The 11,123-nt window shown below is 38.6% G+C and overlaps 1 protein-coding gene across 1 annotated transcript; it reads right to left on the bottom strand.

Annotated features, from left to right (window-relative positions):
• Positions 1–10,080: 10,080 nt before the first annotated feature.
• LOC129470430 (mitochondrial import inner membrane translocase subunit Tim8 B-like) lies at positions 10,081–10,903 on the bottom strand. The gene is made up of 2 exons (XM_055258265.2): positions 10,794–10,903; positions 10,081–10,429 (listed from the first exon to the last, which is right to left on the bottom strand). The coding sequence occupies exons 1-2, from the start codon at positions 10,880–10,882 to the stop codon at positions 10,252–10,254; spliced, it is 267 nt and encodes an 88-aa protein (XP_055114240.1). The 5' UTR covers positions 10,883–10,903; the 3' UTR covers positions 10,081–10,251.
• Positions 10,904–11,123: the final 220 nt, after the last annotated feature.

The following is an 11,123-nucleotide window of genomic DNA, read 5'->3' as shown; positions in this document are numbered from 1 at the left end:
CATCCAGTTCCATGGCTGGCAGAAATGCAGAGGTACCACCAAGATCTGTATGCTGGTCATTGTGACCTCTGCTTCCTTCCTTTGTTTTTACCTGATCCTGGGCAGTCTAGCTGTGCTATTACCTACCCACAGCGTTCCTCATGAAGTGAGACTGGAGTAGCCTTCCTGGGAATTATATGAGATTGTTAGGGAAGCTGGATAACTATCTCCAGTTCTTTTTTTCCCCCCAGTAGAAACTTTGGGTCAAGGAGTTCCTCTCCATCTGGCATTGTGCCAACTTGGGGGAGGGAGAGGAGCAGTGCAGTCAAAGTGAGACTGTTCTTCTTATCCTTTTAATTCGGTTTTCATTCAGTTCTGGGGACTATGTGAGTTGTATCTAAGTAGTAGGATTTTTGAAAAGATGTTCTGGTCTGTGGATAGTTGCTAGTGGATCCTTCTGTTGGCTGGGCAGTGAAAGTGGACCCATAGACTTCCTATTCTACCATCTTGCTGTTGCCACCTTTAGAAAGTCTTCCAAATTCTTCATATGTAAAATAACAACAACAACAAATCTTCCTTGATTCTGCCATTTGCAATAACATAGATGAACTTGGAAGACATTATGCTAAGTGAAACAAGCCAGACACACAGAGACAAATACCACATGATCTCACTTATATGTGGTAAAAAAACTCACTTCTACTCTCCATAGAAGCAGAAAGTAGAATGGTGATTACTGAAGGTGAGGAGGTGGGGGAAATGGAGAGATACTTGTCAAAAGGCACAAGGATGTAATTAATGTAGTATGAATAAATCTAGAAATCAAATGGGCAGCATGATGACTATAGTTAATAATACTGTATTGTATACTAGAAATTTGCAAATAGAGTAGATTTTAGGTGTTCTCATCACACACACTAAAAATGGTTAACTATGTGAGGAGATGGATATGTTAATTTCCTTGACTGTAGGATTGTTAATCAGTTCATCATGTATATAAAAAACCTCTCCTTGAGCCCTGTATCCCTCACTAACTAATGCAGGTCTCTTTGCCTCTTCATATCCAAATTTTTCCTCTTTCACTTCTCATTGCTTTTCAACCCATTGCACCTTCTCTTAAGTTACCAAGGCAGGGAAAAACCTCTCACTAACGCATACTTTTCCATTTGCAACAACACGAACCTGGGCATGCTTCCAGTCCACATATCCTTGTCCTTTTTAACTTTCCACTCGTCAACGTTTTATACCGTGATTACTCTCTTTTTGAAGACTTTGCTTCCCTTGCTGTTCGTGACCCACCCTGCTCTAGTTTTTTGTTGACTCTCTAGTCATCCCGCTGTCTCCTTTGCAAGGCATCCTTCTGAACATCCCTGTGATGTTGTTGTTCCTCAGCCCTCCTTTTTACCCCACACCACGCATGTGCTCCACTTTCACCACACTGACTCCCACAGCTTCAGTTATCGTCTCTATGCCACAGATCCTCTATTTCTAGTTCTGACTTTGACCTCTGCTCTGAGCTATAGACAAGTATTTCTAATTCCATATGTCCAAATCTGAACTCCTTGTCTTTTATTCCAAGCCTGTTCTATTTTTAATTTCCCAAGTTAGTGACATCACCATCCATTCTACTGCCTACCTCCAACAGATTCTCAAGTCTAGGAGATGCTGTTACAGTCTTAAGTCTTTCCACTTTTCGTTATTCCTGCTACAATTACTACTATTTTTCCTCAATATTATCTTTCATCTAGAATACCTCAAGCCTCTCCAAAGCTTTTATTGTCTTACTGCCTTTAGTTGATCCATTCCCTACACTGCCACCAGAGGGAGCCTTCCACAGTATAAATCTGATGATATGAGCAGATTAAAACTCTTTAATAACATCTATTGCTTAAATAATCAGTCCTGTGGCTCACAAGGTCCTTCATGACATAGTCGCTGTTAATCAGTTCAGGCATCTTTTCATTGATTATCCCCTTGCACTTTATTTTCCAGGAATACTAAAGCTAATGCAGTTTCTAATTAGTGAATAAAGCATATTCATGCTCTTCCAAGACTATCTAGTAATAAATAAGTGGATAAATATTGTCTTCTCGATTGATTAATAAATGAATTTTCTTCTTATGTAGTGAAAATTGACATATGCTATTATGTATATTATGTATATGATAAAGTAAAAGCCTGTGCATACCCACTTTAAAAACGTGTATTCTTTGGAATGTACCTATGCTCAGAATTGCAGGAACCAAAGGTTAAATAGGAAACCGAATAAAATTCAAATAAAGTTGTTTTGTTAGGTTATGCTGACAGGGTGGGAGGAGTGATGTGGCACTTAGGCTGTCATTTCCACATCCTGCGATATTGCTAATCTGCCATGGCATTCTTTTATGAAAAGCACAGACTCAACCTTATAAACCTTGTCATAAGCAACCTGGGAAGACACTGCCAGTAGGAGTGGCTCCTATTATGAGGCCTCTTTGCTGTTTGTATGTGTGGTTATGGCAAGCAATTTTGTCCTGAGGACTTGAGGATAAAAGAGCCTGGAGAAGTAAATGCTTTCTTGAATTTTCTGTCTCATTTTTTTCCAATAATAAGGGACATAAGAATTTGCTGTACATTTTTTCAGTCATAAAGGAATCCCAGTTCAGATATCTTTAAACAGAGTATGCATAGCCTTGAGGATATTTGAAGACTTTCCAGGGGTATATGGCTCGGACAGCTTTAAGGAAATCATTCTGAAGATGCTCAGCTTCCATTGTGTCTCTTCCTTAACTGATCTGTCTGAAAACCACTCCTGCAGTCAGTATTTCTCCATTCCTACCACCCTTTTCACGATGATCACCTCCTACTTTACAAAAAATAATGTGCACCTCTCATCCATCCTGAATCTTATGATGCATTTCCCAGGGTATAAAAAAGTTAGGGGCTAAAAAGAGGAGTGTTTGAAAATGTAAAGCTCCTGAATAAGAGCCTTAAATTTTGTTAAAAACATATTTATATGAGCAATTGCAATGAAATTATATGTATTGTGTATGTATAATAAAATTATATACAAAAGATACATGTGTATATGAGAAATGCCTGATTTTATTTAGGTAACAAAATCATGGAAAGGCTCTAGCTAACCTTGTCTCTGTTTATGTAAATTAGAATTAGAATTCAGAAGTAGAGTGAGTGTTATGGAGTACATACTGACTTTTTTTTAAATTGAAAAATGTAAGTTTGGCTTTGTATGGCAATAAATCTGATTTGACTAATATGCTTGACCACGAGAACAGCAGATGTTTCACAAATCGTTTCAGAAATATGCCTCATTAACATATAGCAGACATGTTTCATAAGTTGAATGGGCTAAATCTGCAACTCCAAGTATATTAATATATTTAAATGTTATATCTGATATGCAATATACTAGAAATTGCATCTTTGTAACTATTACATTTGAGATAAAAATTTAGATGTCAACTTAAAAACATATAAGGAAGTGTATAATTTTTTAAAATTGTGGTGTCAAATAAGTTGACAACATTTTATGTACATTATAAAGCAAGTTTAATATTCCATAATATGTTTAAAACAACAAAATTATGCTTTGAATGATAGAGCTCTTGAGTACTTTAGGGGACTGTGGTGTTATGATATACATTGATTTTCATCCCCAGTTCCTGGCCCATAACACCCATATCCCTGTTACAGTCTTTTGCGTTATAATGTTGGGTATGTCAGGCCTCAGGGGCAGGCCTCTGAACTTCCTCTGCCTTCTTTCCACTCTAACATTACCCCCTCTTTCCAACTGTGGGTCTTAAGACTCTGCCAGGAGTGGGTCCCACACTAAACTTGGGAGAAGGAATGGTGATGTCATGAAACTTCCATAAAAATGCAAGAGGACAGGCTTAATTGAGCTTTCAGATAGTGGAACCCGTGGAGCTTCCTGGAGGGTGATGCACCCAGGGAGGGCATGGATGCTCTGTGCCCCTTCCCCCGTACCTCGTCCTATGTGTCTCTTCATCTGTATCCTTTACAATATTCTTTATAATAAACCTACAAATGTAAGTAGGTATTTCCCTGAGTTCTGTGAGCTGCTTCGCAAATTAATCAAGCCTGAAGAGGGTGTTATGCTAGCCCCAGCTTAAAGCTAATTGGTCAGAGTTCCACAGGCTGGGACTTGGGACCGGTGTGTGTGTGTGGAGAGGGGCAGTCTTGGAGATGGAGCCCTCAACTTGTGGGATCTGACACTATCTCCAGGTAGATAGTGTCTGAACTGAATTGGAGGACTCCCAACTGCTGTCTGCTGTTTGGTGTGTGGGGAAAACCACCCATACATTTGGTCACAAAAGTCTTCTGTGTTGACCATTGTGGTGCAAGAATAGAGGAAAATCATGGTTTAGAGGAAAGTTTTTCCGTACCACAGGGACCAAAGAGACACCTTCAACTAAACAACGAGAAAACCGAGGTGCAGAGAGGTTACTGACTAGCCAATACTCTAAGATAAGGGTAGATTCCATCTATTTCTCCTGATTTATCAGACCACTGCTCATTATGTCCACTATAAAAGGTCTATAAAATTGGCATTGACTTCCACAAACTTTGATTATATAAGGGAGCATGAATGTACTATAACGTGTATGAAGCACACATGCATACACTCTACTTTGTCACAAACTTAGCCTAATTACAATAAAATATTCATAATAAACATTAATTGAACATTTAATTAATAGCAATTTTTCTTAACTTCTTAACATTTAGAAGGGTTTTTAGCAGTTATTTTTGAAGTACGGATCTTTAAAAATGTTATTCAGGGAACTATTTTTTTTTTAACTTCTTAACATTTAGAAGGGTTTTTAGCAGTTATTTTTGAAGTACAGATCTTTTAAAATGTTATCCAGGGAGCTACAAATTGATTTTCCTTTTTCTTTCAATAATTTTCTCTTTGGCAAATAAAGGATTTCAAAGCTGTTGCAAATATTCTTAATTTACTGATTAGCCATCATGATACCTTGTGAAAGAAAGCGTCAGCCTCAGGAAATAAGAGTCCTGGACATTAGTCTCAGATGTACCACTTATTTGCTGTGTGACCTTGGGCCTCAGTGGGTGTGTATTTGTGTGTGTTAAATTGTAAGAGTGTTAGATAGGTTTTGTTCTGAGGAGCAGCTCTAATTGATGACAATTCCCTGGAGTTTTGCATAAAGAATGATTCTAAGGCTACTTCTGGCATTCATGAGAAAGGTTACTGACTGGTTGAGGATATTTCTTGTGGGTGTAGATGGAGAATGTTATATATTTATCAACCCATACGATATAGGTATCATACCATACCCATTTGTATCATCCATATGATACAAAGAATTTTGTTGACAGTATTTGGTGTTCTGGTGCACGGGGTGTGTGTGTTTTCTCCTCCTAAACAGGGGTTAATTAAAGAAAATAAGAAGTCAAGAGAAATCATATTCCTTTAATTAGTGTTGGGGGTGGTTGCCATTTGTGAATTTTTAAAAATAACTGCCAAGAACACCTCACTATTCCCCTAGATTTATAGTTCACAAGAGACCTACTGATGAGAATTAGAAATGCACTTATGAGAGTTTGAGGGAAGGCCAATGAAGCTGTCATTAGGGGGACAATTGTGTTGTAGGTAGAACCACTCAGATTGAGTCTTGAGAACATCTTGATTAAGTCATCATTTCCTACAAGAGAATTGTCACCCTTCTGTTGCAGGTCTAGGAACAAGACTTTCTTGGTTGAACCAGAGGTTGTGTCCCTTGATGACGGTCTCACTGCTATCAAGTTCACATGTACCTGATGCATAATAGCATTATACTTAATTAATAATGGGTGATGGACCTTTTATGAGTCCCTTATCCAAGATACACACTTCCTGGTATCATGATACTTGAGAAGTGAGCTTATTACTGGTGAGAAGATGAGTGTGGATTATGGTTCTGGAAATAGAATGGGTTGAAGTAGACTTCAAAAAAGATTAAATGGCTCAGTACTGGCTTAATGGGCAGTGTACTATAATCAGTGGCGGGGGGCTTGTCTTCCATTTTAACATAGAATGCTGTATAGCATATTTGTGTGGCTGTATTATGATTAAGCCACATTCTTGTGAATCATCAGCTTTGGTGTTTGTGGAACTTGGGGAGGACAGTATTCTGAGCTAAAAAGGTTGGCAAGACCTAGATCCATCTGGAAACTGTGCTGTGGCTAATGGGTGCTGAGTGACACAGAATTCTAAGAAATTCAACATGAAGAAAAGATAATGCAGGAACTCTTTAAGTACAAATATTCTGAAATGGAGGCAATATATTTATATGCTAGCATGCTTCCTTCTTTCCTCCTCCTTATTAGATTTGAAATGTTATGGTGAGGAAGCTAAATTGGAGATGTGCAAGGGTTATGATCCATGTAAACTCATCAAAGGCGAGTCTTAGGGTTTGGATTTGTTATTTCATATTGTATGCCCTGCTTTTCAGACTCTTAGAGACCTGCTTACACAAAGAACCAGAACAATGCAATAACAGTAGGTGAGGATTCTGAAATCCCTGTCTGACAGAGACTACTTATTGCTCTTCATTAACCATTCTCCTTTTCCTTTTGAATAATATAATCCCTCTCTGGCCAGTTTTAGCAGAGCAGGTGGTCACCACCTAAGAACATACTTGTTTCTAGGTGTAGCCATGCAAATAAGTTTAATCCAATTGAATTTGAGCAGAAATACGTGTTAATTTCTAGGTTATCTTATATATATGTTATATATATATGTACGCATATATATATATATATATGTCACTGTGTTTGGGGGGTTTCTAAAATTATAGCATCTAATTAATACAGAAAATGGTACCCAGAAGTGGAGTCATACCCATAACAATAACCAGAACTATGCTTAGCAGCCTGGCGGGGGTTGCAAGGCAATAAATATTGTAGACTCTGGTGATGTTGACTCAAACTGTTGAAAAATATTTGATACAATTTTGTCTACAATAACTTGGAAAGCAGAGCACATGCTCACTGAGTCTGTTGGTCTAGCGTAACTACATGGAAAAACTCAAAAGTTTGATGTTTATAAACTCTTTATTGTTGCTTTTTGCAAAAGAGAGGTGAAGGCAGCCAAGTTAGGTTTGGAAGCAGAGATGGAAAGAAATACAGATCTGCTAAAGGAAAGTCCCTCTGCATATAACCTGCAGGTTAAACTCGGGGATTCACTGGGTTACAAAAGTCAACTCTTCTGCAGCAAAATTTTGAAGATAAAACTGTCCTACTCAACTTTTTGTTTTCCTGTCACTCACTGGGGAATGGTGAGAATTGGAGCAACTTTGAAAGGCATGTGTAGGGGACAGTAGAGTTGGCTCTGTGAAGCCAAGATTATTTACATGTAGACTGTGTGGGGAGAGAGTAAGAGACCTCTATTTCATTCAAGCTACTATATTTTTGTGTTGCTTTGAGGTGCTTTGTTAGAATAGACTAACTTCTTTCTTCTCATATTACTCAGATAACCCAGGGGTGTTCTTGGTAATAACAACACAATGGCTTGCTGAGATGTTTCTACTAAATGCTGAGGAAGTATAACAACATATTACCAGACCCCAGTGGAGAAAATCTCACTGGTGATGGGGTTGCTTGTGTCTGTCTTGAACAGTGTTAGATAAAAAGTGACTTTTTTTTCCCTGAATCTGGCTATTATTAACTGGATAACCTTTTTTTACTGGTCAGACTTTCATTAAATGTGCTTATATATCTTATTATATTCTTCTACGGGGCTGGAGGACATTCTGTGCAATCTCAGTATGCATTTATACAATTAGACCAATCCCTGGCATTCTTGGAGAACCTCACTGTAACAGGTTGAATTTGAATTAAAAAATTAGTACAAGAGGACCTTTAATGAACAAAAATATGGAATGAGATCCACCAGTTAATGAGTGCTGTGGATGTTCTCCAATAATAATGGTACAATAATAATATCAAATATACACAGTTAATGTCATTCTTAAAATAAATTTCTGTTTTATACTACTGAAGCTGAAAATAGAACTGAGCTCACTTGTCCACCTATAAGATGACCCATTGTCACATTCATATGAGAGACAGACTCAGGACAGTCATATCGCAACCTGCCATTTTAACTTAGCCTAAAGTGTGGTGATCTAATTTGTAGTGTGGTTATTAATTATGAACTGATTTGAGGTGTTTTATGTCACACACATAAGGAAACTTACTGTTATAAGTATGGTGGTGGTTGGGAGAGGTACATATTTTATATTCATGAACACATCAACATTCCCAAGACTATATGGAGGTAGGCAGTCTTCATCGATTCCATAAGAAATGGATTACTAATATTGTAAGACTGAACCCAGAATGATATTCTAAAGTTGGCACTTCAAGATGCTTTTGGAACAGGCCAATAATTATATATGCCTATGGAGAAATTGCAACAAAAGTGGAATTTTAGAGATATCAAAATGAAGATATTTTCCTTGGTGTCAACAAACTTTTCTAACCTGGATAACTGATCTCCAAGAGCTTGGATTTAGAATTATAATCAATAAGGGACCTTCACAGATTGCTTATGAGGCCATGCTATTTAAAATACTACCATGTTCTGCTCTTTAAATAAAGAAATCGTGATTGTGTCTGAGTAGTAGCAAAGAATGCCTGCTGAATTGCTGTGGGAAGTAATCGCACTGGGTTGTATTGCCTTGTCTAGCTCGCCTTCTCTCTTTCTCTGATAGTGAGTGACACTTTCTCTGGTAGTGAGTGGCACATATTTACAAGATGGCAGTTTGAGCTTTTAGTGTTAAATTTAGAAATACCAGACTCTAATGCACTGAGTTAGCATATCAATTCAGGAACTAACTAATTACTATGTATTCAAATCTGACACATATTTTTTTTTTTTTTTTTTATTATTATACTTTAGGTTTTAGGGTACATGTGTACAATGTGCACGTTTGTTACATATGTATCCATGTGCCATGTTGATTTCCTGCACCCATCAACTCGTCATTTAGCATTAGGTATATCTCCTAATGCTGTCCCTCCCCCCTCCCCCAACCCCACAACAGTGCCCGGAGTGTGATGTTCCCCTTCCTGTGTCCATGAGTTCTCATCGTTCAATTCCCACCTACGAGTGAGAACATGCGGTGTTTGGTTTTTTGTCCTTGCGATAGTTTACTGAGAATGATGTTTTCCAGTTTCATCCATGTCCCTACAAAAGACATGAACTCATCATTTTTTATGGCTGCATAGTATTCCATGGTGTATATGTGCCACATTTTCTTAATCCAGTCTATTGTTGTTGGACATTTGGGTTGGTTCCAACTCTTTGCTATTGTGAATAGTGCCGCAATAAACATACTGACACATATTTTTTTATGTATAAAAATCTAGGCTGGGTGCAGTGGTTCATGGCTGCAGTCCCAGCACTTTGGGAGGCCGAGGTGGGTGGATCACCTGAGGTCAGGAGCTCAAAACCAGCCTGGCCAACATGGTGAAACCCTGTCTCTACTAAAAATACAAAAATTAGCTGGACGTGGTGGCACACGCCTGTAATCCCAGCTACATGGGAGGTTGAGGCACAAGAATTGCTTGAACCTAGGAGGTGGAGGCTGCAGTGAGCTTATATGGCACCATTGTGCTCCAGCCTGGGCGACAGAGCAAAAGTCTGTCTCAAAAAAAAAAAAAAAAAAAATCTAGTGAATCAAACCTAGTAGGCATTTATCACTTTGCTTACGGATCTTCCCTGGCATTTTTCAAAGTAATATGAAGGCACAAAAAAGTGAACTTTTCCTTTAAACATTTTCCTGTGCTATGCAGCATATATCTTATTTATTTTAATACCCTGAAATTTAGAAAGGTAATTTCAACAGTGAGTAGAAGAGGTTCTTTCAATTTTTTTTTTTCCGTCATTGGCATTCAAATATTCTTAGTGCTCCTGTAAAAACAGTGAACAAAAACTTCTCTTCCCTACTTTGATTATTTTCTCTAATTCCTGGTAACTTTTGGTGAACCACATGGCCTGTGTCTGAGGCAAGTTGTTGTGTTTTCTTTAACAGACATTTTAAGTGTCAGTGTCAGAAGTCCTGAAATATACAATGCTTTTCTTTTTTTTTTTTTTTTTTTGAACATTTCATCTTTTACTTTTTAGCACCAACAGACTTGATAACAGCCTGATGCTGATCTGACAATGGGTTGACAGCCTTCCCCCACTGGCCCTTAAGTCTGCTTAATAACAAGTCCTTTGCTTCTGTCATTCTCCTGGGGGATGGCCTACTGCCCTCCTTTCTGTACAATCTGGGCAAACCGACTGGTGATGGCAAGAGTGGTGTCAATGAAGCGGTCTACACAGCTGGAGAGACAATTTTCAGTGCGAGAGTCTAGGCGATTCCCTGGCTTCTCCACACATTTATCCCAATATAACTCCATGAAGTGATGCACCAAGAGCTTACTATTTGTGAGGCTGGGTACTAAGAAATCAGTTCTCTCTAAGGTCCTCAAGGATAGCTGTCATCACCTCCCATTTAAGAGGCGTGATTACGTAGTCCAAGGTCATGTAGCCAGCAAGAAGTCAGGCCGCGTTAGAACCATGTCCGAAGGGCTCCAAACCCTTGTTCTAAATCCATAGTCTACAGCGACTACTTCAGAGTCCACCTTCCTCCGATAATGTTCTAGTCGTTTTCAAATACATTGTCGCATTAATGTTCTAGTCGTTTTCAAATACATTGTCGCATATGATCCCCACAATCCAGTGAGGCAGTGGGGTGATGGCGAAACCAAAACCCACAGTGGATGAGTATCTTTTCTACGGGCACGTGGCCTGTGCAGTAAACTGCGCCTTCTGCTGCTCGGCTGCCACCAGACGCTGCAACTCCGCTTCATCGGCTTCACCCAACTCCGCCATTGTTCGCCTCAGGCTCACCACCTTCCGACAACTACAATGCTTTTCTTATGTCACATCATTAAATGAACTAGGCAGCAAATAAAGTTTTCTTAAGTGAAGTTTCTATTATTATTTGTAGCAGATCATGGCTTTAATAAAACTTTTAGGGTTGGATTTTTATAGGCTGACATTCTGAATAATTGAACTGTGGCAGTTCAAGTTTTCTGCCAAAATGTGTCAGGATGAGCTAGAAAGAATGCCA

The sequence above is a fragment of the Symphalangus syndactylus genome, chromosome 2 (genome assembly GCF_028878055.3).
Source record: "Symphalangus syndactylus isolate Jambi chromosome 2, NHGRI_mSymSyn1-v2.1_pri, whole genome shotgun sequence".
Taxonomy (NCBI): Eukaryota; Metazoa; Chordata; class Mammalia; order Primates; family Hylobatidae; genus Symphalangus; species Symphalangus syndactylus.
This window is presented reverse-complemented; position numbering and strand designations above follow the sequence as displayed.